The 27,800-nt window shown below is 52.3% G+C and overlaps 1 protein-coding gene across 1 annotated transcript; it reads left to right on the top strand.

Moving 5' to 3' along the window:
* Positions 1-2,385: 2,385 nt before the first annotated feature.
* LOC127022727 (membrane-anchored junction protein-like) lies at positions 2,386-18,523 on the top strand. Its single transcript, XM_050906449.1, has 11 exons — positions 2,386-2,699; positions 2,841-2,965; positions 6,803-6,848; positions 8,133-8,208; positions 9,082-9,207; positions 10,280-10,311; positions 11,132-11,250; positions 13,661-13,706; positions 16,891-16,963; positions 17,380-17,524; positions 18,389-18,523. Exons 2-11 carry the CDS (start codon positions 2,865-2,867, stop codon positions 18,432-18,434), a joined length of 810 nt encoding a protein of 269 aa, XP_050762406.1. The 5' UTR covers positions 2,386-2,699; positions 2,841-2,864; the 3' UTR covers positions 18,435-18,523.
* The last annotated feature ends 9,277 nt before the right edge of the window (positions 18,524-27,800 follow it).

Genomic DNA, 27,800 nt, shown 5'->3' with positions numbered 1-27,800 from the left:
GCGAGCCCAGCGAGGCAGCCGAGCCGAAGCCGAGTCGAGCCGAGCCGAGCAGCCGAGCCGAGCCGAGCCGAGCCGAGCCGAACGGAGCCGAGCCGAGCGGAGCCGAGCCCAGCCGAGCCGAGCGGAGCGGGCAGGCAGGGCGGGCAGGGCGGGCAGCGCTGCCTGCGGGCGCGGTGCGGCTCCTCCAGCCGCAGGGGACGGTGGGCAGGAACCGGCCCCTCGGCACCGCGCACCGGGCGCTGCAGCTCCTCGTCCTGCTCCGCTCCGGCGGGGGAGCGCGGAGACCTCCTGCCCACGGCAGGGGTAGGTGGGCAGATGGAGAGGGCCACTGCCAGGGCCGGGGAGCGGGGGAGCGACCCGGGGGGGGTCCCTGTGTCTCTGGCAGCGATCGCCCTGATGACAAGGACACCGAGGCAACGGGACGGAGCCGGTTCCCGTCGTCCCGGCGCTCTCTGGAGGCACCCAGTGCCAGCCAGGACTAAGGCTGCGCCAGCCCTCGGCTGCACCCGCGGCAGACTTCGCCTTGTGCTCAGCGCTGCTGGCCAGCCTGTCCCTGCCGCCGGGCTCGTTAGCCAGCCGCCTCTGGGCTAGCCCCGCTCTCGGGACGGTGCATCCCACGCGTGAAGCGTCGCCCGGCCAGTGGAGCAGCTGCGGCGCGTTTTCCTCCTCCCGCTGCTGCCGCTGCTGCCGCTGCTGCCGTCCGGGCGCTGTCCGCGGCGGTTTCCCTCGCGGGTCTCCGCTGGTCTCTGCCCGCAGGACGTGACCCCTCGGGCTGCGTTTGTGCAGCCCTGCCCCGCACGCTGGGCTGGAAAGCAGCGCGATCCTGCTGCAGCTGCCGCGGGGACAAACCCACGGGGGAGAAGGGGTGGGCTGGGGTGCGGGTGGGTGCCGCGGGAGGACAGCGGGGCTGGGTGGGCTCTGGGCAGCACCGCCCGGGGCTGTCCCTGGCGGGGGTCTTCGCGGGCCGGCCCCCGGGGGTGTTGGAGGGTGCCGGTGCCTGCTGCTGCAGGGAGGAGCGGAGGAGCTGGCAGAAGGAGCCGGACAGGAGCGTGAGGAAGGGCGGCTGCCCGGCTTCGTGCTCCTCGGGGACACTCGGAGCTCCTGAGGGGCCAGGCCGGGCCGGGCCGGGCTTCCCCCCTGCTCCCCCCCCATTTTTGTCACCATTTGCGCTCTGACTTCATGTCGCACTTACTTAGGTGTCTATTGGACCAGCTTTGTTTCCCGCCCTGCAAAGGTGACACTGGCTTTCCTGGAACAGATGAACAGGACTCTTTTCGGGAGCTGAGAGCAGAAACCCCACGGGTTTCGGCATTCGGATCTTCCCAGCTTGCTCCCGCCAGCACCCGAGGGGACTATGGATTTCGTGGAGCACCACTGGGACATTACTGTCAGGGAGAGTGGTTGTTCCTGTTTGCGGACAAATGTGGAGGAATGGAAATATCTGCGGGAATCTTTGCAGGAAAGGTGCCTAAAACGAGAAAAGGCAAACCTGACACGATTGCGATCTGGGAGAGCAAGGGGTGAGCTACCAGGGCCGCTGTCAAGGGCCTGTCATCAGGCACCAGCGTGAACGTTGACTTGAGAGGCCTGGGCACAGCCCAGACCCCTTTGCAAGCAGTTGCAAGCCCTGCCACAAGCTAAAGGCCAACTCCGCTGATGCTTTGGGCTCACAGTGGAACCCAAAGCGCTCCGAGCCCCAAAATGCAGCCGCCTCTGAGGTGCAGCAGCAGCAGCAGCAGCAGCAGCAGCAGCAGCAGCAGCAGCAGCAGCAGCAGCAGCCAGTGCAGAGCAGCCCGCGGCCGTGGGGAGCTGGGGCAGAGCGTGGGGGGAGCCGCGCTCGGCTGGGCTCGGCTGGGCTCGGCTCGGCTCGGCTCGGCTCGTTTCGGCTCGGCTTCGGCTCGGCTTGGTTCGGCTCGGCTCGGCTCGTCTGGGCTGGGCTGGGCTGGGCGCGGCTGGGCTCGGCTCGGCTGGGCTCGGTTTGGCTCGGCTCCGTTCGGGTCGGCTCGCTTCCGTTCGGGTCGGCTCGGCTCGGTTCGGCTCGGCTCGGCTCGGCCCGGCCCCGGCTGAGGCAAGGGCGGGCGGCGGGCGCGGCGGGTGCCGGTGGCCGTGGCGGGGGCTCCTCCGCTTCGGCGGAGCGGCGGGCTGCCCGGTGGTCGCCAGCGCCGGGGCTGCCCGGGGGCCTCGCAGGCCGGCAGCGGGGCTGAGGAGGCGGCGGCATCTCCCCTCTCGGCAGGCCGGGGCGCTGGGCCGGCGTCCGCGGCGGGTCCCGGCCTTGCCCCGGCAGGCCCGGCCGGCCCCGGCCCGTCCCTCCCGGCCCGGGCTGCGGGGGCGGCCGGGGACTGCCTCCCGCTGGCGGCTGTCCGGCGGAGGGAGGCCGGGGGGCAGCGGGGAGGCGTGCGGGTGTGGAGAGAAACGAGCTCCTCCTGGCTGGACCCGCGGGGGCTGCAGGGACCCGCAGCAGGCGGGGGTGTCCCTCACGGCCTGGTGTCGGTCACGGGCTGCGACACGGTCCTGCGCGGGCTTTCTTGGCAGCCCCCGGGGCGAGAGGCCTGTGGAGCTTCGGGGACGTGGGGAGTGACATTTCCCGAGCAGCGGAGCCGCAGGCGGGGTAGCCGTCCGCTCCGAGTCCGTCCTCTCCTCCTGCTCCAAGCTGCCCTGCGGTCCTGGAACGGACACTTGAATCAGCCGTTTTCTGACGGGTAGGAGATACCGGTGGGCAATCTGTTCTCTCTGCAGATGGCCTCTCGAGGAGAAACTGCCTGTCACCTTTTCTTCGGTATGACAGAAGGCGATCCGGTGAAGGGTTTAGTAATGGGCCTTTGACTCTCCTGCTTCCCTAGGCTGGCATTCCGGGAGCAAGAAGGATGTCGTTGAAGCCATTTACCTCTCCGTTGCCTGAAACAAGGTTTCTTTGTGCGGGCAGGCTTCTGTACAAGTTTAAAATCCGGTACGGCAACTTCAACAGGTGAGCATGTGAAAGGTGCACAGTCAGCCTGCAGTTTGATGGCTGCACGTGGCAGGGAGTTAATACGAAACCCTCGAGTCAGATCTCGGGGGCTCCTCATTTCCTGCCTTCTTTCACTGACGGTGAAAGTGGTCACTTAAAAGTTGCTACTGCACTTGCACAGGCTGAGCGTTGGCCTGAGAGAGTCCTGTGAGGTGTAAAAAATGCTCCTGCTTCACTGCCATGGGTGGATTTTGTGCTTCAGTGGAAAAAGAGGCCGGTTTTACGGACAGGATTTTGACATTTGGTGAGTGTTTAACTGAGGAGCTTTGTAGCGGTTTAACCCCAGCCGACAACTAAGCCCCACGCGGCCGCTTACGCACTGCCCCGCAGTGGGATGAGGAGAGAATCGGAAGGGTAAAAGTCAGACAATTCATGGGCTGAGATAAAGACAGTTTAATAAGTAAAGCAAAAGCCGTGCACGCACGCAAGCAAAGCAAACTGGGGAATTCATTCACTGCTTCCCATCGGCGGGCAGGTGTTTCGTCTCCAGGAAAGCAGGGCTCCATCACGCCTAACGGTTACTTGGGAAGACAAATGCCATAATGCCGAACATCCCCCCTTCCTTCTCCTTCCCCCAGTTTTACTGCTGAGCGTGACGTCCTATGGTCCGGAATATCCCTTGGGTCAGTTGGGGTCAGCCGTCCCAGCCCTGTCCCCTCCCAACTCCTTGTGCACCCCCAGCCTACTCGCTGGTGGGGCGGTGTGAGGAGCAGAAGAGGCCTTGACGCTGTGTGAGCACTGCTCAGCAGTAACTAAGAAGTCCCTGTGTTATCAACCCTGTTTCCAGCACAAATCCGAAACACAGCCCCATCCAAGCTACTGTGGAGAAAATTAGCTCTATCCCAGTCAAAACCAGCACAGCCGTGGAGCTCTGTACTCAAAGTACGTACTTATTTCTTGGGCCGTCTGCTGTTAGCAATGTGCCTTTTGCTGGCCTTGCAATCTGGCGCTCGAGCGTGGATGTAGAAAGAGCCGTTGGGAACTCTCCCTGGCTGCTGGCAGGAGATGTCTGTTGTGCTCTCGGGGCTTTTTCTCTCTCAGGGTTCCCTTTCCGCTGCCACTCCTCTTTCAAATGCGTTTGTGACAAACCTGTCCTGTTGTTTGGAAGCAACAGCGTGCCTCTCCTGCAGGCAGAGGGGCTGAGCAGGGCTTGTAGGATAAGTTCTAGAAGGCACTGTAGTGGCAAGCCTGAGAAACGGGAGGGAAGGGAGAGGATTTGAGTCTGTGGTACTGCTGGCATGCAAGCCTTTGGGTGTGCAGGGGACAATGAACAGGAGGGTCGTGGGAGGTAACAGTTGTGCGGTAAGCCTCAAATAGGAAGTTCCAGTTAGTAGCCAGCAAAGTGACTGGAGCCCAGGGTGCTGAGTCGTCTGGTCAGATGGGGAAGATGTAAAGCAAGTAAAGAGGGTGATCTTTTAGAGGTGAAAAAAAGACTTTCCCTGAGGGTATTGCCCTGGAGGAATCTGCTTGTGTCTGCTGGTCAGACACACCGAGATGATGGGCAAGGGCTTTTGCGAGTGGGCAAAACCTTGAGCAGCTCACTCAAGGAGCTGTGGAGCTTTTAATGTGAGAGGGCACTCAGAATCCTGGAGGCTGCGGGCTATAATAAGCCCAGAAGTTTGAGCTGCTCTGGCAGAAGGAGCTGGAGCTGCTCAGGTTTAAGGGTAGTGTTCCAAACCAGGTTGCTTATAGAGTGTGTCCTGCTGAAGGAGTGTTCTGTAGGGCTCAAACTTGGTCTGAAACTTTAGGAGTTGTTGCTGTCTCAGCCTCTGGTAAGCAGTTAATAATGATAGCATTCATAAGTAGTCATAAAAAAACCCCAAAGCCGTGGCTCAGCATCATCTGGCTCCCTGTGTACATCCTTCAAGGCTGCGATCGTCATCAGACAGCAGTGCAAGGTTGATGCCCTCACAGGCTTTTGGAAAGTCTTATAAACTGTTGAGGTTAAATCTCTTTTCAGATGGTGGCAAACCTGCAGAAAGTAGGACTGAGCTCCTTTTGAGTCAGCAAGTGTCCCTGCATCAGAGAACAGAACGGCGTTGTGCCATCCCGAAAACCCTGTTTTCTGCCGTGAGGTTGCAGCCGGCTAAAATGCCCTAGAGAGTGACTCAAGCATCTGCCCAGAGAGTAGTTTTATGAGTGTGAATGGATTTCCCTTTGCAGTCAGATGTGCACAGACATTGCCAGAGCCTGGGTTTACTCTGGAAGTGACTCTTGTTAGCTGCAGAAGAGTTGAAGAGAATGCGCTACGAACATGATGCCAGTTAGGCTGTCTGCAGACCTGAAGCTACGTTAAATCTCGTGCCACGCTTGTCTCCTTTTTCCTTTGTCGAAGTAGGCTGGCTCTTTGAAATTCTGTTGCGTGACTTTATTTTGGGATGAATTGAAACGCAATCGTTTCTTTAGCTTTGCTTATTAGCGTGTTGCTGGAATAGTGTCGGACCCAGGAGGATTAACCTTCCTCCTTGTTTTGTTCTCTGTGTTGATTTTGGAGAGGAAGGTGTGTGGTCTGTCGTGTGGTGTCGTGTAGTGTTGAGAAGGTCCTTGAAATGTTGCTGACGCAGCTCTTTCCCTCAGTGCAATCCCTTTGGAAGGCACTGCCAGTAGTGTGCGGAGGTTTCTGAACAGCCTGCAGGTGTTTGGTCTCCTGATGGGAAAGAGAGCACCGCATTTGTTTGAGTTTGGCAGTCTGTCATTGCCCTGCATGCCTCACGGTTTGTGTGCCTTGCAACATCAGTTCTTGCAATTCATTGTTATACTTGAGGGAACAGGACACGAGACACTTGCGGCACCTTTTGTATTTCATCATAACTTCTGGAATTGGCAGCGAGCTCATCGAGTCGGTCTTCACATCAACGTGGTCAAACGTAGCAGAAGCAACTCCTTTGACAGCGAAACTCGTGAAGCTCTTCCCCTCGTGTCATGGTTGTGGTGAACAGGGGGTACTTGTTCAAAGGATCTGGATTCCCTCCCAATTCATAAGAGAGTAAAGGAGTAAGTCCTGAGTGCGTACACAGCCTTCTGCCCAAGGCAATGCTATCCGTCAGCCTGCAGATTTGGGAAGTGAAACTCCTTTTGCCCACAATAAGACGGTGACCGATCAGAGAGAATACTTGCATGCCGTAATTCCTTACACTCCGCTGCATTTACTTCTTTCCAAGTGACATTGGTGTGATTTGTTTACTTTTTAATGGGTTTGGATTTTCTTTAAGACCTCCTCTCTCCCTGTGCATTTTCTTGTTGGGCGATACCTAGCAGCAAACAACTTTTGAGCAGCTGGCTTACAAAAGATGTAGTTAATATTTGGGAACACAGTTTGATGCAGGCAGTACACAACTCCCAGCATCACAGGGCCTAGCTCCAATGCTGTGAAGGCCCATTCCTCTGCAGGTTTGCACCGTGGAGGGATGAAGAGACACGTCCTGCCGGTTCCTTCTTTTAGTCCCTTGAGTAGAATGGCATCGCGATAGGCTGGAAGACAGAGGCGCTGGTTTGAGGGCACCTTGTCAAAAACCCAATCCTACAGGTTACTGAGGATCGACTGAAAAGATCGGATCTCTCATCCCTTGTATCCTCAGACACACAAAAGACAAGTGGGCAGAAAAGTGAAAAGAAACAGTCCTGGTGGAATAGTGGATGTTTTTTAAGAACCATAAATTATGAATTCATCTGCCTGCTGAGTGTTTTCTCTGTGCAGCGGGAGTGATGTTTTGTTGCTGTTTAAACTCTTGCAACAAATGGAGCTCCATTGCTTTTTGATTGGGGTGGGACTAACTCTCTCTGTTTGTTTCACAGCGCTCCTGATCTCGACAACACTGCAAGTGCTGCCAAGGAGTTAGAGGTAGGAGACGAAGCAGGTCCATGGGACCTTAGCTGAACGTTAGGCCGAGCAAATCTTTTGTTCGTTGTGGGAGTGAGGACATTTTGTCAAACGCAACGTTTCAAGTGAGGGTAACGGGGAACTTCTCTGGAGAGTACGAGGGTGAAAAAAATGACGGAAACGAGAAATGTCATCAAGAGGCAGCATTGGCGTAGACGAGCAATGCTTTTATCTGAAACATTTCCAAGAAGCTACTGACTGTTAGAACTGGACAAATGAGAACTCCTATTTGTCGAGCCAGTTGCACCCCGTTCCTTGCTGATTCCTGTTCAGCTGCATTCTGCAGTAGCGCTTTGCCGTGGTTTCGCTCTCAGCCTCAGACCTGACCCCTGCTCTTAACTTCTCAGGCTTGACTAGCTGTCAAACCCTCCTGTTCTGTCAGGAGCTGTGGCAGTACTGGTGAGCTCGCTTGACAGAGGCTAATCTAATGCTCGATTGCACATGCTTTCGTCGTAACTGGAGCTAGTGGAACCAGTGGACGTCCTTTTAATGATGCCATTACTTTGTGACCAAGCTTGGTCACAACCGACGAGTTCTGCTGTTGTCATCTTCTTCCTGAGACAGAAGAAAGCCCCTGCCATTCCCGAGGAAATGAGACAAATATAGTGCCTGCTTAAAAATGCTCCTGTTACTTAATTTTAAAAAATCTTCAGAGTACAGTAATAGCATTCTAAATGTTATTGAAGAAAATGGGCCGATTTTAACTGATACGGAAAATTATCGGTTAATTTTTTTTTTCTTTTTCTCTTTTGAAAATTTTGAAAGATGTTACCAGAAAAAGTTTCCCGTTTATAAAGCAGGAGTTTGTTGGGGCTGAATTACAGTTCCTTTGTTCCTGAATTGGGTCAATATTCAGAAAAAGGGGAATATGTTTATTTTTGAAACAGGTCCATACCAAGTGTGCTTTGCTGGCAAAAAGGAGGCTTCTTAAATGTAAAACTTGTTAAACTTAAAAGCACACCTCCACTCTCCATCGTAATGCTTCTATGTGAATTCAAGATTAAGACATGCATTCACTTCAGTTTCTATGAGTCTGTTAGTGCAGCGCACTCTAAGGTGATGGGAGGGAGCGGGGAGAAGAAGGGGAGGAGGAAAAGCAAAATATCCAGAACCTGCTCTTCCAGGATTCATGCAAACTGTAACGTGATGTTAATTTTCTTCCCAAGCCTCGAAACTGTACTTGACAGGGGAATTGTGACTATATGGTTAATATTCTTCTTTGCTTTCTTTTTTTGGCCTCTCTAGGAAGCGATTCGAGTCATCCTTGGAAACCTTGATGATTTACATCCGTTTTCTACAGACCACTTCACTATCTTTCCGTGTATCCTTTCTTTCCTACTCGTAAAAGAAAAGATTGAGTGACTCCTATCTGTTGGGCATTGCACACCACTAGACATGAATGTCAAAGGAAGCAGATCTTTCGCTGGAGGAGGACTCCTCTGAGCTTTGCAGTTTTACATTAGCTGAAGATCCTCCGCAGTTGTTGCCTTCAGCAGAGGACTGACGGGAAAAGTGTTTTGCAGTGTTTTGAGATGAACACCCCTGCGTTCCAAATCTGATTTAGCCAGAGAAAATGAACGCGTATATATGAAGTCACAGGAAGCCCACCTAATGCGATTGCAAGCAAAGCTAGTGCGTTGCTTAAAAAGGTTAATGAAACGTAAAACGCTCCTTACAGGCTCAGCAACGTTGGCCCGCTAGTAGAGAAGACCCCGGTAGTTTTCTTGTAAGGTACGTTAGGATTAAATCGCATCCATGAGCCTCTGGGGATGGATTGTACCTGCAAAGCCGTCTTCAGTCTGTACAGGAAGAAGTTTGAGTTTGAACTTGAGAGAACAGGACAGTGTTCCCATGAAAGCTTATGTTGCCTAGAGGGATGCTGAGTATAAAAGTTGTTTCTTGGGTGGGAGCAAATGTCAGTATATGCTTACGCACCCACACAGATGGCTGAGAGAAGCAAAAAGCACCTCACAGCGTGAGTTTTATGAGGAGAAGTAGTTGAGCTGAGATAGCTGGAAGACTAGACAGGCTTCTGAACACACAAAGCCTGCAGGCTTGTCATCCATTGTATTTGCTCCCTTATACATATGTTCAGTGTGGTATGGCTTTTGAAGCTTTACAAGAAGACATTGTCAGGAGTCCTGCTCCTTTGAAACGTTAGTGCTATGTTCTTAAGTCTTATCATCGTTCTCAGATTTGAGTAAATGGGAGAGAGTATCGAAGATGAGATTCAAACATGGGAAGGTCCATCTTGTGCCTTATCCCTACATTTGCACTGTGTATCTAGAACTCAACTCATTTCAGCAAAACGTATCTTGTGGTAAGTCTGTATGGTTATGTCTGGATAATTTCTGGAAAGATCTATGATCTACGTCTTGCTTTTCCCTTTCCCTACATTTGTTGACATTGAACTTCACGCTCTTTGTTTCTGTTTTCCTAAAGAAAGAATGCATTTGTTTTTCTAAATAATGATAGTAATAATGGTAACAATGTCTTTTGTATAATTAGCAAATGTCGTCGCCTCCCTAGTGTGTCATTTTCCAGGTTTTCTGTGAATTCCCTGAACAGCCTCAGGCCCCAGCTGAGACCTCTGTGGGACTCTACATTTAACCTCCTCTGTTGGGAAAGCTGAGTGTTTATTCTTACTATTTCCTCTTCTGATTATTGGTCCCTGCAAAAAGCTCCTGGTTTTTCTTGTGACTGCTTAGTTGATAATCTGGTCTCCTTTATAAAATGGACAAGTAGTCACTTCTCAGTCTCACCCATTTGCTTGCGTGTAGCATCCCCTATCAAATATACCGTGTCTGGATGTGAAAACTTCTAAACGTGGAGAATTCACTCGCTTCCTTGTACGCCTTGCTCCAGTATTTAATTGCCCGCTGCAGACAGTTGTACGACGTTTCTATTCTAAAATTATGCACAGCATAACGTGCTGTTACTTTCCGGCACTGCTGTTTCAAGTTTCTGTTGGCAGGGATTTTTCTTCAGGAAAACATGTATGGATCCCACGCATCAGAGGTTAGCTGGCCAATATTGCGTGGAGGCTGTGCTCCAGCTGTCCTTGCATCTTCCATCGGGTGCCCAGAACACAGGGTGATGCTAACAGTTCTTCAGTTCCTTCTTCTCTTCTGAAGACTCCTTTGACCTCGTCAAGAAAAGCAATTGTCCCCATCCCATCAACATGGGGCATTCGTAGCCAGGAGTTCTCGTTCTGAAAGAGCTGTATTTGCAGTTTTTCAATTTCAGCATATCGTGTGCAAGTCCAGCATTGTTTCCAAGTAGTTCGTCTTGTTCTCAGAAAGCGAGGTGCAATGCAAAAATGTACTTTCAAGTTGGTTAAAGAAAGTCCAGTCACCAAATATTCACCAAGTTTTATAATACCTCTGTTACAGGTGAAGAAGTAAACAAGGGCAGCGATGAGCTTGTAAGTTGTGCGTGTGTTTTTGTTTGTGTTTTGGTGTTTTTTAAAGTTACATTCCAAATTGCCTGGAGGAGCAGAATACCTATATAGGCAATGCTAGAGTTCTCTTCTTTCTGGGTGTCACTCAGGCAACGTGAGGTGGCACTGAATTCTCACCTAGAGCCGTCCCAGTTGAGAGAAATCGTCCTGTCAGTTCCATCGGCCTTTGAATGAAGTCCTGCCTCAGGGCCTGAGAGCCCTGCTGGCTTCAGTTAAATGCGTTCTCTCCAAGTCTGAGCTGAGCTGTCCAATGGTTTCTTCCCTGTGAGAGTCTGTACGAGGTCAATATTGCTGAATAATTAAGTGGTTTCCTAGGTACCGTATATGTCATAAACAACAAAGTTAAGCTGCTTTGGGAAGCTTTTGTTTAATGAGAGCTCAGGGTAGGTTTGTTTTCAATACGAGTAAGTGTCTGAAGATGGAGTGAATTAGTGAAGATGTCCCGTCCAAATTCCCCCAAAGCATTTTTTCTCTCTCTGCTAGCATGACATTCCTGCTAATTACATTCCTAGGCCCTCCTCTGCAGATGGAGCAAATAGGATGTCCTGGAAAGCAGTATTTCTTGTTCAAAACTGTTGAGCATAATTCTCTGGATGGCCTCTCAGTGCTTATCTTCAGTTTGAATAAGGCAACTAATCTTTTATTCCTGAATCATTTTGGGGTTTTGTTGTATGAACATGAACAATTTTGCGAAATACGGATGTATATTAGCTCTGACTGTTGTTCTAAACTAGAAAAGTCAAAATCAAATTTTATCAGTACCAAGTTTGCAATGTTTTTGAAGGTCAAGAGAAGAAAGGAAGTGTCAGAAAGTCCTGCAGTGGAAGGAAGGGTGAAGAGGAGAAGAGTGGAAGTCGGAGCAGAGACCTCATGCCCACAGTCGGGTATGGACAGGTCAGTTGAGTACAAAATAGTCTTCCAGGGCACATCTCGATATTTTTCATGTCTCTTGCACCTTCCTCGTATTTCATTCCTATGTAATCCTTTGCCCCATTTGTCGTCTTCCTTCTCTTCCATAGGTGACAGGATCTAAGCAGCATTGCCCATGTTTGGAGAAAAGTTGTCTACGCTTTCAGGTTCCCATGCCGTTAACTAGAGGTCTTCCTGTTTAACTCCTTTGTGTTAACATTATCTGTAGAATCACAGCGGGATGAGAACTCAGCAACAAGACAGAGCAGTGCACTGGCTTGCACACCTGAGCCAGGGATGACAAGGGAAGAACTGGGACCAGTTTTCTGGCTGCATCCCAGCCTGTTCCTCTGAGTTGGCTGATGAATGCTGCCTCTCAGCTTGAGGCTGAGCTCTGTATCTGTGGATTTCAGAGAGTCGTTGAGGCTGAGCTCTGTATCTGTGGATTTCACAGAATCAGTGAGGTTTTCGGGACCTGTGATATCATCGAGTCCAACCCCTCCTGCTCAAGCAGGGTCACCCAGAGCAGGTTGCCCGGGACGCGTCCCCTCAGGTTCTGAGTGGACTCCCAAGGGTGGAGACGCCACAGCTTCTGTGGGCAACCGTTTGCAGGGCTTGACCAGAGTTGCAGTCAAAAAGTTTTTTCTTGTGTTCAGATTGAATTGCACGTTCTGCAGTTTGTGCCCTTTGCCTCTTGTCCTGCCAGCAGGCGCTGCTGAGGAGAGCCCGGCTCCCTCTTCTTCATTCCCTCCCATCAGGTGTACATCGATAAGATCCCCCTGAGCCTTCTCCAGGCTGAACAGTCCCAGCTCTCCCAGCCTCTCCACACCTGAAATGTGCCCCAGTCCCTTCATCATCTTTGTGGCCCTTTGCTGGGCTCACGCCAGTGAGTCCCAGTCTTGTCCCGGGGAGCCCAGTCTGGACAGAGCACACAGACTGGCCTCAGCAGCCCTGAGCAGAGGGGAAGGATCATCTCCCTCGAGGTGCTGGCAAAACTCTTCCTAATTTAGCTCAGGATGTTGTTGGCCCCTTCAGCACGAGGGTGCAATGCTGGCTCATGGTGGCTAGCTTCCAGCTTAGTTCTTGATTACCTTTCAGAGGCCGGCCCATTATTAGTTGTAGTCTAGCAGGCTTCTTTATTTCATGGAGTGTAGCTTTTAAAAAAAGAAAATTTGTGTCTGTACTTAATATTCACAACTATGTGGCAGAGTCCCAGATCCAGCATGATCGGAAGTGTTTATGCTCACCTCTCCCCTTCCATGGCCATGTACAGACCTTGTTGCCTTCTGTTCTACCCAATTCTCAAATGTATTTCATGCAGAGATGATAATGGGAGAAGCCTGAAGCCAGTTTGTTTCCTGCTCATACAAACGTAGTCCTTTCATTGCCTTTCCCCCGCTTTCTCAGTTTCTAGTCACAATAAAACTGCAGGAAACGAGGGAAGAATGAGACCAGGATCCAGAATGCTTTCTGATCTCTTTTAGCCAAGACGGGAGTTGTAGATTCATCAAATACAAGGCCAGACAGGGCTATTTCATGATCCAGCCTGGCAGTTCTCTCTTAGTCCTGTGTCTTGCCCCAGAAGTTACGCTATTCCAGAAAAGATTAAAACAGTTAATCATTGTAAAGTGTATTCTTGGTTGCAAAATTAAATTGGTGAGGCATCAGCTTCAAGCCTTCTGTCATTTTGTTCCGATTACTCTGTTAGACTGAAGAGCTCATTCAGCGTGAGCATTCCCCCCTCCCGGGAAGGAGTTTGCCTACTGTAATCCGACCACCTCTTGATCTTTTCTTCTTTTTGGACGAGCTCTTTTGCTCCTAAGTCCTCACGGGGGATTTGGATTTGGGTTTTCTTGGGTGCTATTGAGTGTTGAGCTACCAGAATCTCCAGGTGTCCCTCCCCAGTGACACTGATCAGCTCAGAGAGCACTATGCTGTGTGTGAAGCCAGGATTGTTTTTCCCCACGTGCACCACTTTGTACCTCTCTGTACAGAGTTTCCTCTGCCATTTGATTGCTCCATGACCGAGTCTTGTAAGATCTTTCTGTGGTTCCTTGCTGCCTGCCCTTCTCTTTGTGTCAGTAACCGTGTAGGGTTTGCAGGCTTTCTCAGCTCGCTGCTCACCCCCCTTTCCATGTCACGTAACACTGTTTTTAACTACTTGTTGGTTTTCTTAGAAAAGCAGAAAGCCTAATACTGAAATGAGTGCATATTTTCATTTTTTAAGTGAGACTTTGAGACAGGAGTACAAATATAGATTAAGGGTATGTGTCTTGTTGGCTAGAGGTACTAAAGTGCTGATTTCTAAAGAAACAGTTGGCGTAGCCATTTACAAGATTGCTTCCTTTTTGTGACTTTTTGTAAACTGAGTTCTTACCTATTTGACTTCTTTTTAGAACTGGAGCCGAGTGGTTCACCATAGGAGTAAAGCAAAGCCTGGATTTGAAACGGTAAGCTACAGAATATTCAGAAGGAGACAACAGCATCTGTTTAGTCCTGGATTCTTAAAGTGGCAAGCATCAAAATGCTTCCAGGTAATGTTTTTTTTCCCTTTTCACCTGCATCACCTGCATCGAGACGTTTGATTCCTGCTCATCAAACTTAGCCAAGGGATGAGTTTGACCGGGAGAGGACACAAGCTTTTCTGACTGTCAAGCTATGCACTCTAGGGGTGAGCTTAGCCTCTCAGAGCTGAACCTGAAGGATGCCCTGCCTTGTCTTCAAGGCTCCAGTCCTCTTTTACCTCAGATGCCCCTTCGTGCACAACTCCATGAAGGGCCAATAGTGGGTGCTGACACCTTGATACTGGCTTCAGTGTGAGTCCTTGCCACTCCCCAGCAGCGTCCTTTCTTTGTGCAGGTGGCCTTGTAGGCATCTCCCTCTTCTTGCAACAGTGTCATGCCTTTTCTTACTATGTCATCAGAAGGCAGATTTACGACCAGATTGTTGCAGAGGGATTGGCAGTTGCTTTCTAAACCCACTGTTCTCCAGAGACCTTGTCAGGAGGGAAGATTCTTTCTCTTTTAGCCCCCAGGCTAAAAGGCTGCTCTGACAGAGCTGCTGTTAGGCACACCCTTTAGGTAACAGGGTCTTCCCTAGCACCCCTGTTCTCCTCCTCCTGGCTGTTGCCCATCCTCCCAAATGTGCCAGTGCATTTCATCCGTTTTCTGGATACTGATACTCGATTCTAAATTTAGTTCAAATCCCTGCCACACTGTCACCTTCCTGGCCTTTCTACCTCTCCAACTCTTTGGAGAGAGTGTTTTCCGAGGAGGCAAACTCATTCCTCTTGGGATTGTCCACAAAGAAAGTTGCCTGGTGGTATAAAAGGAACAGCTGCTTCTCCCACTGTTCCTGGGGAGGTGAACAGTTGCATCAAATACCCGGATTTCTGCGTGTTTCTGCATGATGACGTGCTGCCCCCCTTTCGGGAACCTTTTGGAGCTCTCCACAACTGGCTGAGCCTTTACGCCAGTGTCGTCTGTGGGCTTGCTCGAAGTCTCAGATGGCCAGGGCATACTGCCTGCTTGCTCCTGTAGAACTGGTTTCAAAGGGCCAATCCCAGCATAATTGCTCTGCAGGGACTCACTGCGTATACGATGGCCTGCGATTTCAGGCGCTCCGAGTTGCATGGTTACCTTCAGCCTGCACAGCCAAACTCCTGTATTGAAACAGCCCTCCCCTTGGTGTAAGCCCAAAGCTTTCTTTCAGAAGAGGGGGTTTGGACAGGTTTGTTGGATTTTCAAGACAGGAAGGAGACTGCCTGGTAACTCCTCAGGAGCATGCAGTACAGAAGAACTTCTCCAAAACAAGCAGGCTTATTTGTCTCTAAAACCTGTATTACTTTTTTTCCCCCTCAGCTTACCTTTGCAGCATTAGTGACAGGGCTCTACCCATGCCCCTTCTGGCTTCTTTCCTCAGGTGCTCCAAACGCTCTGTTGGTGGGATAAGGATCATCCTCTGAAAGATGCTTTTTTATTCCCCGCTTTGCTATAATCACCGTCCCCAGAATGCCTCCGCTCCTTGTACGGGGGCTGAATTTCCCAAGCATTAGAGCCCTTGAAAGCTGGAGCTCCGGGTTAGCATGTTGGACCCTGAGAAGTAACGTGGTAGGTGGCAGACATCACCGTAGCCTCATATTGTGTTAACTAATGTGGGAGGACGTGTCCTGAGCTCTTTCCAGGTAAACTGGAACTATGATGAATGAACCATCAACTCAGCAAATACCAGTTCAGGTGAGAAGGACCTTCTCCAGAACAGATGCTTGTGCCACCATGACTCGTACCTGAAATTTGCACTAGTCAGGGCACTGTTACGCTGAGAGGGATGTCCAGACACAAACCGTTGTCTTTATGAAAACCAGACCAGATGTCACGAGTACCGCATGAACTCATGGGCAGATGACCTCTCCCTTCTGTGCATTTTTAGGAGATCAGAGCCAGGTGCTTCTGTGACATGCTTTCCATTTGGTGTGCTTTCCATGTGGTTTCTTTTGGTATTCAGGAAGAGAAGAAAGATTAGGTTTAGCTCCTGTACTTTCTCAGGATTCTTCTGATCATTCCTCCAGGGCTCTTGTTCCGTTTATCAGCAGTGTATGACTTTGGATCCAAATCTACCTGGTGTTTTAGAATGCATCTCAAAAAGGGAAGGGTCTCGTTAAACACGAAGGAAATCTGCCTACTTAGTCCCTGTAGGATTGACTTTACAACATTGGCACTCGGTTCAGAAGGAGGAGCATGGAAGTGCCGCAGTCACGTGGCTGTTAAATAGATTGCATTTTCAGCTCTCATCCAAATGCCTTCTAGGCCTGCGATTTTGACAGTAGGCTGTCTGGTCAGGGTGACTGGAGTCGAGCCTGCGCATCTTTCCACTTACCCAGTGCACCAGTAGAAGTCAAAGAGAAAGAAAGAAAGAAAGAGAACTGAGAGGTGCTCAGCCTGTCACTGCAGATAATTTTCCTAATTTAGTTAATCCTCTGAGACTAAACTGCAAAGATCTCAGGCCATCTGAAGTTTGGAATTTTGCATGAACCTGAGCTTAGTGCAAGAGAAACACCATCGGGGAGTGGCTCTATTCTTCTCTTCTCTTCTGTCTATGGCAAAGTTGTTGTACTCTCTCTTAAAGAGGCTTACCTGCTGATTTTGTTGTTTGCGGTCCTTTGTAGTGCTGATAGCCTTCCTAACGGGTATTCCTGGCTCACCTCTTGCTTCTGGCACTTTTCACTTTTGTCCCTTCCCTGTTACTCTGTTTCCTATGACTGTGTCTTAGCAGGGCTGATGTCCAGGGGCCTGTATTGTCCAGAGGCTGTTCTTTCCCACAGCACCTCTGTTCATGTCTTTTAAAATCTCTGTCTGTGCCATAGCTGCTGTTATTCTTTCACTGTCTGCTGTATTAAAGCCTGCTCAATGAATTACAGCTTTATGTTAGGCCTGTGAATGTCTTGAGGAGGGAGGGGCAGACATATGTTGGTGAAGAAAGTCCTCACAGTAGCGGGAAAACAAATGAAATCACAGAACAAGAGAGCAGACCTTGCCTTTTAGTTCTTCAAGCAAGCAAGCAAGCAAGCAAACAAAAATCTCCTGTACAACAGAATTTTACATTGTGTAAGAGTTCCTGGGTTCCTTTTCCTTTCAGAATTCCTCCAAAGAAAAGGAGCGTGAGTTTAGTCCAGCATCCCTTACCGCGGGCTGTAACCAAGTGGGTTTCTGTAAGTAAGGAATTCCTGGATTGGTTCATTCAAATTGGTCATCTTAAATCAAAAGCCGCAAGGATTACACTGGTCTTAGTTTTCCTTTAAAAATCGTGTTTGGTATTTTCCAGCACGTGCGATTAGGAATTAGAAGCGCCGTAAAGCGGGAGGTCACCACTGATCTTGGCTGGGACTCTCATCCCGCGTAACGAACTCGCGCCCACGGAGCTGGGCTGCGTAGCTCTCTCAGAGCTGGGCTGTGCGATGGGAGCCTACCTCCAAATCAGCCTGCATTGTGATTGCTTTGAAAGCTCCCAGGCGTCACGTCAGTCCGAGTCTGGACCCACCTCTCCGTTTCAGGGTCTGCCGTTGGGTGTGCAGGGAGTGGGGAGAGGGCGAGGTTGTGGTTTTGTTCTTGCTGCTGTTTCTTACAGGGGGACCTGTGGAATCTCACCTTGAACAAAGAGCAGCAGCCGGTCAGGCTGAGGGTGCAGTGCAGCTACTGCAGCAAACGGACCAAATGGTGAACAAAGGAAACGTGGAGTCCGAAGGAAGAGGTCTCTCAAAGTTCTGGAGAAGGTACGAATCCCGCAGCTAGGAGCAGATGCAGTCCCGGCTGTGTCCGAGCCTGTGCCAGAGCCTGTGCCTGATTCTGGCAGTTCAGGGGATTCTGCATTATCCTGGAGAATGGACACCTCTTTTCTGTGGTTAAACCAAAGTCCCCCAAGGCAAAGGAGCATTCGGGGATGTCCTTCTGTCTTGTGGTAAGGTGCAACATTCCCAACAAATGTTCCTCTTCTGAGCCGTCCTGGGGAAAAAACCTCCTCACGGGAGGGTTACTACTGACCTCAGTCACAGCCCTCACACGATGTGGCTTTTCTCAGCTGAGGAGTGCCATCTCCAGCCCCATTTCCAAAGGAGTTAAACACTCCCCCTTGTAACAGGGCCTTCCCGGGGCGGACCTGCAGTCCCGTTAAGGTAAGTATGACCTTTACTTGGCCGCTTAGCAACTGTGGCCTTTGTAACTTTGACTCCCAAAGACACCATTTTAAACCGAAATTCAAGTAACCGTGCCAACAGTTGCTGGGCATTGCTGACTGAACGAGTGCTCTAAAGCTGTCGAAGCTGCATCCCGCAAGAGTGGTCTGTTCACTGCACAGCACAAGCTGAACGTCGGCAGTAACTGTGTGTTTGATAGGTTAGTTTGGGAAGAAATAAACCTCCTTGTTAATCATAATGGATGCCAGTCTCTCTAACTATTGAGACGGACCGTCACGGCACAAGTTATTCTGTATGTTTCCTCTCTTTTTTCAGTCTTCCTCTGTATTACTTTGTGCTGGGGTTGTGTCTTTCTGGTGGACAGAAATTACCTTGGTATTACAATTGTCAGAGAAGGATTTGAAGTGTAATGTGCTCTTTTTGTTGTTGTTGTTGTTTCCCCAGCATAATCTTTTCGCCACTACAGCATCTTTTTGGTGGAAAGAACTGACCTGGAAGTACTAATAGTTGTGGAAAGGTAAACTTGGAGCATGAAGGTCGGGTTGTATTGCTTCTTTTGTAATTCAGCCTTTCACATTGCTTGTCTCAGCTATTAAATGCTTTAAATGAAATTCTACTTTGTTTACGTTTTCAAATTAACGTGCTGGAGATGTTGGGCTAGAATGTCTTTTTCTTCACAACCTAGAGGTTTTGGAAAAAGAGCAACAAGCTTTAAGATTTTGATCCTTGAGTGTCCTAAATCGGGAAGTTTACATTTAAAAATCACTCAGTGAGATTCTAATAAAACAAGCATCAACTTGGAACCGCGTGTTATTTTCATCAGTCTTACCCTGGCAGCAAACACTCTTTCCCTGCAAGAAGAAGTAGAGGTTTCCAGTAGTAGATGGACTCCTGGACTATGCTTCACAGCATTGAAAAGGTCAAAACTGGTGAAAACATTTTGGCTTAGATTTTACCACTACACTACAACTTGTGTAATTATTGATGCCTTCGATATGTAGTGGGATGAGGCTGGGAGTTAAGATTTCAGACGTGCCTAGGGCGTGCTCAGGCAGCTTTCTGCCATCGCACTAGTGCATTTACAATAAACCATCATTCTTCAGCCATCTCCTGAGCTGAGACACCGTCAGCACGTACGTGCCCAATGCTAGTCTAACACATAACGCCGAGTGGCTTTTACTTTACCAGTAGCAACATGCAGCCCTGTACCTGCGTCTCAGGGGTAACTTGTCTGGCAGAATGAGACGATGCTCTAAATGAGTCAGCTAACGCAACACAGGGTCTGCTTGGCTTGTTTCCACCCTGCTCCACGGATTATCCACCCTACGTACCGATGTATACATTACAAGAAGTTCAAGTGGTCTGCTTCAAATGAGCGTGATTCACGTCCGCCTCTGCTGGGGAACCTGCCCCTGTCCCACACGAAGGAGCACCGTCATCCCTGAGGCCAAGCATCTTCTGGGCAGCCCGGCGCTGGTTCTTCTTCCGCTCAGGCACCGAGGACTAAGCTGTACCTTGTGACATCTTCCCTCTCCCCGACCCCTACCAGAGCAGAACACAACACAGCCTGGTCACGTCCCGCGAGGGCTTCAAGTCTGTCCAGGGCCTTTCCTGTAAACTCACCTGCAGGCAGGGTCAGGAGGAATTACCACCTGGGGTTACCAAAAGGCAGGCCATGTATAAAAAAATCAAAATTTAACGTTTTCATCCGACTGTAAACTGTACCCATAAAGCAGAGTGACAGAGAGGGACATGCGATCAGGAGACACGGACAGACAGGTACACGTGAACACAGGAGGATGGACAGAGACGTGACGACAGACCCGAGTTACTGACAAGAAGCAGTAGAGGAAATCTGGCCAAGAAGTAGACAGACAAACGTCAGGTAGGACAGAGAGCAGAAAGAGGAAAAATGGTTGAGGAATTGTTAGCAGAAAGACACCCAGGCAGCTGGCCGTATGATGGTGTCAGCGGTGAGGTCGGCGGAGGAGGAACACTTCACTGGCTGAAGCTACAGCACGCACACAAAGACATGTTGATTTCTCAATCTGGAAAATGCCGTTACAGAATTATGGGCAATATTTGCAAGATGTGCATCCCTTTTGGAAAATCGTTGTAGGCGATAAAGAAAATGGTTTCATTAAATCTCAACAAAAGTATTTTTTATTTTAACTGGGATAGGCATTCTTGTAACTTTGAGAAAGCCTCTTGTTCTTCCAACAAGTGGCCTTCTTCTACAAGGAGAGGGAAAGGTACTTAAAGAAGAACAAGCAGAAACAAGCAAGCCAGGCTGTTTCTCGGGGGAAGTCTTCCCTCTCTTCCCCTTGGCATCCCACAAATGCTGGGAAAAGCCACACGCTTCCCGAGGTACCTGGGCTGCTCACGGCACTGCTGCTGTATCGCTGGCACTGACAACGGCCCTTGGTGCTCCTCGCTGCTGAAGTCGGTGTGACCAGGCTGGAGAGCTCGTTTGTGAGAGAAGTCGGAACTGGAAAAGGCTCCTCCGTTTTTCCTCTTCACGCAGGACATTTTTGTGCTACTTACCGACCCCCCAAAAGGGGGGATCTCATCTGCCCTGGAGCTGCTTGTCCTGCTGCTGGCTTTGCCGTCACTCGTGTGTATTCAGCGGGGTGTCCTGCCTCTCTGCGGTCCCTTGTGCTTATTTTGTTCTTTGTCTTGCAACTTCTGGCACTCGTATGCCTCCTGCGTGCAGCTCTGCGTGGCTCCGCCTGCCCCTGCCTGTAGTGGCCCCATTGCTCACACACTGGTGTGTGTAAAATGCTTCTATGTAGTATCTATAGTATGTAGCCTGTGTAGTCCCTGACAACACCCTCAGAGAGAGCATCTCCTAAAGTCTCGGGTGGATCCCGGAGGAGAGCTTCCTTTAAAGAGAAAAATCATCTCGGGTAGCTTCCCTGGAGGAGTCTGGGGCTGCTGCCCGGGATCTCGGGTCCCTCAAGCAGAGGTCAAAGGACTCCGGGAGATGCCCGGGAGGAATTCCGCCTGCATCCCGGCGGAGAGAGCTCTCTTTCAGAGAGGAAGATCGCCTCGGGCACCTTCCCTGGAGCAGTCCGGGGCCGCTGCCCAGCCGTTCCGGTAACCAGCAGTCCGTCGCCCAGGCGAGCTGCCCCGGAGCCGGCCCGGCCCGCAGCGGCCCGGCAGCTCTCCGCGCGCAGGGGGTCTCGTGACCCGCCGGCAGCCGGCAGCAGCTCTCGCGAGAGCCGCCGCCGAGGCCTGGGCGTTGCCAGCAACGGCGGGAGCTTTAAACGCGCTGTAACGGCAGCGAGCCGTCAGTCGCCGAGCGGAGCGGCTCCGGCCCGCTCCTCTCCCTCGGCGGCGGCCCCCTCCCTCCCTCCCTCCCTCCCTCCTCCCTCCCTCCCTCCCTCGCTCCCTCGGCGGCCCCCTCTCTTCCCTCGCCCCCGCCCCTGTCAAAAGCGGCCTGGGGAGGGCTGCGACCGGAGCAGCAGTGGCGCGGCAGTCGGCGTGGAAGGGCGTCGTCACCCTGCCAGCTCGAGGGGTGAGTGCCGTGGGTGGTCATCCCCCTCTCAGCAGGAGCTGGGCTCTGGCAGCCACCCGGCAGAAAGCCCTGTCCTCTGCGCTCGCCAGCATGGCTGTGGCAGCCCAGACAGAGCTCCCGCGGCAGCATGCAGCCGTCCAGGCCTCAGGCTGCGGGGCGTGCCAGAGCCTCTCGCTGGTCATGGGTGGCAGGAGCGGGAACGAGGTGTGAGGTGTGACCAAGCGGGCGACCTGCTCGGCCTGGTGGCAGAGCTACGAGGGGAAGCAGAAAGGCTGAGGAGCGTCAGGGAGTCTGGGGGGGCGAGAGAGAGAGAGACAGGCTGGTGGAACCCTGCTCTGCCCTCCCTGGGACAGAAGCAGGGAGAGCCACCAGGCAAAACCCAAGATGAAGGGGAGCCTGTGTCCTCCCCGCCAGGCTGAAGGCAGTAGCTGAAAGGAAAGGAGCGAATGGCGGCAAGGCCACGCTCGGGGTGGCAGGCGAGCCCCCTCCTTGCCCACCTCGCCTCCCCGGGTGCCTCTGTACAACAGGTATGAGGCTCTGGATGCGGAAGGCCAGTCCATGGGTGATGTGGATGATGGCCCATCTACAGGGAGGTGTTGCCGACGCCATAAAGGCCTACCCCCCGTGTCACAACCACCTCCACGAGGAAGAAAAGGCTTCCTAAACGCCTTCTGGAGCCTAGGTGCGGCTGGATCCAATCTTAGTCTCAGGCTTGGACAATGGTTTCTGTCTAACGGAATTATCTAGAGAATGTTTCTAATAAGATTGCGTCGCTACATGGATTAGTAACGTTTCATTCGTATTAATTCATCTGTTGCAGGTAAGGGATCTCTCCGCCTTGGGGAAGGAAGGATCTCTTAGTCTCAGGTAAGGAATCTCTAACCTCGAGAGGTGTCCCTGCTCAAGAGGAGAGTCACCTGGCGCGCAGGCCAGCTGCAATTCAGGGAGAGCTCAAACTGGGCTCACCCTGATGGTAATATTTATGGAGTTGTCGTGGTTTAACCCCAGTCAGCAACTCAGCACCATGCAGCCGTTTCCCCCTCCCCCTCCCAGTGGGGTGAGGAAGAGGAAAGCAAAGGAAAAAAAAAAGTAAAACTCGTGGGTTGAGATAAGAACAGTTTAATAACTAAAGTAAAATATAATACTAACAATAGTAATAATGAAATATAATAGTAATGAAAAGGGATGCAACAAAAAGAAGGGGGGGAAGGAAGAAAAACCAGTGATGCACAATGCAATTGCTCACCACCCGCTGACCGATGCTCAGTTAGTTCCGAACCGCGCCTCCCGGCCAGCTCCCCCCTGTTTATATACTGGGCATGACGTTCCATGGTATGGAATACCCCTTTGGCTAGTTCAGGTCAGCTGCCCCGGCTCTGCTCCCTCCCAGCTCCTTGCACACCTGCTTGCTGGCAGAGCATGGGAAACTGAAAAGTCCTTGGCTTAAGATAAGCGCTACTTAGCAACAACTAAAACTCAGAGTGTTATCAACATCATTCTCACACTAAATGCAAAACACAGCACTGTACCAGCTACTAAGAAGAGAGTTAACTCTGTCCCAGCCGAAACCAGGACAGGAGTGAAGTAGTTGGCTGCTAGTCAATAGTACAGGCAAGATGGATCTCTTCGCTTTAGCTCTGGTACGTTGTTCTGTACTTTGGTTATCTTGCACTTTGGGGTTTCAAAACCACCTTTCGAAGTATTTTTCCGAGGCACCTTCACTCCCTTGTACGGGAGCCAGGAGCTTTCCAGCTTGCAGGCTCACCGCAGGGCGTGAGGCCTGTTGCTCCTTCGTCAGCCTGAACCAAAGTACGGCTAGGAGCCAAGCGTATCTGTCGCGATAGTCCCCGACAACACCCTCAGAGAGAGCATGTCCAGGCAGACAGCCTTGCTCCTTGCAGGAGGAGGCCAGGCACTGCACAGGGCAGGTGCTCTCAGCTTGCTCTTACCAGCAAGAGGAGCGGGAGAGCTCCAGCCCTGAGCAGGCACCTCTTGCCGTAGGCAGAGGCTGACCATGAGTGACCCGCTCGCACGCAGGACGGTGCGGTGGGTCTGTCTGAGAGGATGCTTAAACCTCCTCTGCACGTGAACCTGAGGAGGGCAAGGTGACAAGGAACTGCGGTGGGGGGCGAGACGGAAAGCCCTAAAGATGAGGAGAGAACTAAATGCCTGAGAAAACCGGGGAATAAGAAACACGTTGTCCAGGGGAGAAGAGAAAACCGAGGGAAGACCCTTGGCTTCCCACTTTCCCGCCGCCAGCAGCAGTGTCGGCGTGTGTGTGAGCTGTCTGCCTGGACAGCCCTGTGGCTCTCCCTTGGCATGGCTCGCGGCTCTTCTCTGCAGACATTACTGGGACCCTGGATGGATGTCCTGCTGCTGTGGGGATGAACAACAATCTCAAGAGGACTGCTGCAGCAGGCTCTGTCCTGGGAATGGGGAAGGGCGATGGAAGTGGGGGGTCAGGCTGGCTGCGGGCTGACAGTCGGGTCCCACTTTTTCACTAAGAGGTATTTATCCACCCAAAGACGTTCTTCCACCCGGCCAGGACAACGGGGACGCGGGGCACACCGAGCGGCTGCCACGGGACGGCCGGGGCACCAGGGCCGGGATCTCGGGGCAGCGCAGGAGGGGAGCGCTCCGCAGCTGCGTCCCCATTCGGGTCGGACCCCTCTGCCCTCCCCTCCTCTGCCTCCCCCTGCCCTCGCCTCTGCCCCGCTTGGGGCGAGCACAGTCGAGCCGTGCTGATCGGCCTCGTTGAGCTGATCTGAGCACGGCAGAGCCCCCCGACCTGTACCCCTCCTGCCAGCCCCGGCCACACATCTCACCGTCCCCTGCCCACATCTTGCCTGCTCCCCTCCCCAGCACTCCCCTCCCTATCCTGGGAATCCTACGCGGAGTCAAGGGTCCCTACAGCAGAGGCCAGAAGGCTCCGGGAGATGCCTGAAAGGAATTTTGCGTGCATCCCGGAGGAGAGAGTTTCCTTTAGAAAGCAAAGATTATCTCGGATAGCTTCCTTCGAGGAGTCTGGGCTGCGACCCGGGATCTGAGGTCCCTAAAGCAGAGGTGAAAATCCTCTGGGAGATGCCTGGGAGGAATCTCGGGTGGATCCTGGAGGAGAGAGCTTCCTTTAAGGAGGAAAAATCATCTAGGGTAGCTTCCCTGGAGGAGTCTGGGGCTGCTACCCGGGATCTCAGGGTCCCTCAAGAAGAGGTCAAAAGCCTCCGGGAGATGCCTGGGAGGAATCTCGGGTGGATCCCGGAGGTGAGAGCTTCCTTTAAGGACAGAAATCATCTCGGGTAGCTTCCCTGGAGGAGTCTGGGGCTGCTACCCGGATCTCAGGTCCTAAAGAAGAGGTCAAAATCCTCCGGGAGATGCCTGGGAGGAATCTCGGGTGGATCCCGGAGGAGAGAGATTCCTTTAGAGACAGAAATAATCTCGGGTAGCTTCCCTGGAGGAGTCTGGGGCTGCTACCCAGGATCTCACGTCCATAAAGAAGAGGTCAAAATCCTCCGGGAGATGCCTGGGAGGAATCTCGGGTGGATCCCGAGGAGAGAGCTTCCTTTAAGGAGAAAAATCATCTCGGGTAGCTTCCCTGGAGGAGTCTGGGGCTGCTACACGGGATCTCAGGTCCCTCAAGAAGAGGTCAAAAGCCTCGGGAGATGCCTGGGAGGAATCTCGGGTGGATCCCGAAGGAGAGAGCTTCCTTTAAGGGAGAAAAATCATCTCGGGTAGCTTCCCTGGAGGAGTCTGGGGCTGCTACCCGGGATCTCAGGTCCCTCAAGAAGAGGTCAAAATCCTCCGGGAGATGCCTGGGAGGAATCTCGGGTGGATCCGGAGGAGAGAGCTTCCTTTAAGGAGAAAATCATCTCGGGTAGCTTCCCTGGAGGAGTCTGGGGCTGCTACCCGGGATCTCAGGTCCCTAAAGCACAGGTCAAAATCCTCCGGGAGATGCCTGGGAGGAATCTCGGGTGGATCCCGGAGGAGAGAGCTTCCTTTAGAGAGGAAATCATCTCGGTAGCTTCCCTGGAGGAGTCTGGGGCTGCTACCCGGGATCTCAGGTCCCTACAGAAGAGGTCAAAAGCCTCCGGGAGATGCCTGGGAGGAGTCTCGGGTGGATCCCGGAGGAAGAGATTCCTTTAAGGAGAAAAATCATCTCGGGTAGCTTCCCTGGAGGAGTCTGGGGCTGCTACCCGGGATCTCAGGTCCCTAAAGCACAGGCTAAAATCCTCCGGGAGATGCCTGGGAGGAATCTCGGGTGGAATCCGGAGGAGAGAGCTTCCTTAAAAGAGAGAAATCATCTCGGGTAGCTTCCCTGGAGGAGTCTGGGCTGCTACCCGGGATCTCAGTGCCTAAAGAAGAGGTCAAAATCCTCCGGGAGATGCCTGGGAGGAATCTCGGGTGGATCCCGGAGGAGAGAGCTTCCTTTAGGAGAGAAATCATCTCGGGTAGCTTCCCTGGAGGAGTCTGGGGCTGCTACCCGGGATCTCAGGTCCTAAAGAAGAGGTCAAAATCCTCCGGGAGATGCCTGGGAGGAATCTCGGGTGGATCCCGGAGGAGAGAGCTTCCTTTAGAGAAGAAATCATCTCGGGTAGCTTCCCTGGAGGAGTCTGGGGCTGCTACCGGGATCTCAGGTCCTGAAGAAGAGGTCAAAATCCTCCGGGAGATGCCTGGGAGGAATCTCGGGTGGATCCCGGAGGAGAGAGCTTCCTTAAAGAGAGAAATCATCTCGGGTAGCTTCCCTGGAGGAGTCTGGGGCTGCTACCCGGGATCTCAGGTCCCTAAAGAAGAGGTCAAAAGCCTCCGGGAGATGCCTGGGAGGAATCTCGGGTGGATCCCGGAGGAGAGAGCTTCCTTAAAGAGAGAAATCATCTCGGGTAGCTTCCCTGGAGGAGTCTGGGGCTGCTACCCGGGATCTCAGGTCCCTAAAGAAGAGGTCAAAATCCTCCGGGAGATGCCTGGGAGGAATCTCGGGTGGATCCCGGAGGAGAGAGCTTCCTTTAAGGAGGAAAAATCATCTCGGGTAGCTTCCCTGGAGGAGTCTGGGGCTGCTACCCGGGATCTCAGGTCCCTCAAGAAGAGGTCAAAAGTCCTCCGGGAGATGCCTGGGAGGAGTCTCGGGTGGATCCCGGAGGAGAGAGCTTCCTTTAAGGAGGAAAAATCATCTCGGGTAGCTTCCCTGGAGGAGTCTGGGGCTGCTACCCGGGATCTCAGGTCCTAAAGCAGAGGTCAAAATCCTCCGGGAGATGCCTGGGAGGAATCTCGGGTGGATCCCGGAGGAGAGAGCTTCCTTTAAGGAGGAAAATCATCTCGGGTAGCTTCCCTGGAGGAGTCTGGGGCTGCTACCCGGGATCTCAGGTCCCTAAAGCAGAGGTGAAAATCCTCCGGGAGATGCCTGGGAGGAATCTCGGGTGGATCCCGGAGGAGAGAGATTCCTTTAAGGAGGAAAAATCATCTCGGGTAGCTTCCCTGGAGGAGTCTGGGGCTGCTACCCGGGATCTCAGGTCCCTCAAGAAGAGGTCAAAAGCCTCCGGGAGATGCCTGGGAGGAGTCTCGGGTGGATCCCGGAGGAGAGAGCTTCCTTTAAGAGAGAAATCATCTCGGGTAGCTTCCCTGGAGGAGTCTGGGGCTGCTACCCGGGATCTCAGGGTCCCTCAAGAAGAGGTCAAAAGCCTCCGGGAGATGCCTGGGAGGAATCTCGGGTGGATCCCGGAGGAGAGAGCTTCCTTTAGGAGAGAAATCATCTCGGGTAGCTTCCCTGGAGGAGTCTGGGGCTGCTACCCGGATCTCAGGTCCCTAAAGAAGAGGTCAAAAGCCTCCGGGAGATGCCTGGGAGGAATCTCGGGTGGATCCCGGAGGAGAGAGCTTCCTTTAAGGAGAGAAATCATCTCGGGTAGCTTCCCTGGAGGAGTCTGGGGCTGCTACCCGGGATCTCAGGTCCCTAAAGAAGAGGTCAAAATCCTCCGGGAGATGCCTGGGAGGAATCTCGGGTGGATCCCGAAGGAGAGAGCTTCCTTAAGAGAGAAAATCATCTCGGGTAGCTTCCCTGGAGGAGTCTGGGGCTGCTACCCGGGATCTCAGGTGCCTAAAGAAGAGGTCAAAATCCTCCGGGAGATGCCTGGGAGGAATCTCGGGTGGATCCCGGAGGAGAGAGCTTCCTTTAGGAGAGAAATCATCTCGGGTAGCTTCCCTGGAGGAGTCTGGGGCTGCTACCCGGGATCTCAGGTCCCTCAAGAAGAGGTCAAAATCCTCCGGGAGATGCCTGGGAGGAATCTCGGGTGGATCCCGGAGGAGAGAGCTTCCTTTAAGGAGGAAAAATCATCTCGGGTAGCTTCCCTGGAG

The sequence above is a fragment of the Gymnogyps californianus genome, chromosome 16 (assembly GCF_018139145.2).
Source record: "Gymnogyps californianus isolate 813 chromosome 16, ASM1813914v2, whole genome shotgun sequence".
NCBI lineage: Eukaryota > Metazoa > Chordata > Aves > Accipitriformes > Cathartidae > Gymnogyps > Gymnogyps californianus.
The sequence above is the reverse complement of the archived record's forward strand: the minus strand, read 5'-3'. Positions and strand labels throughout refer to the sequence as shown.

Coding starts and splice junctions, on each gene's coding strand:
- LOC127022727 (XM_050906449.1), top strand. CDS start 2,865: ATGTCGTTGAAGCCATTTACCTCTCCGTTGCCTGAAACAAGGTTTCTT. Junction 8,209..9,081: donor CCACTTCACTATCTTTCCGT/GTATCCTTTCTT, acceptor CATCGTTCTCAG/ATTTGAGTAAATGGGAGAGA. Junction 11,251..13,660: donor GGTATGGACAGGTCAGTTGA/GTACAAAATAGT, acceptor TTAGAACTGGAG/CCGAGTGGTTCACCATAGGA.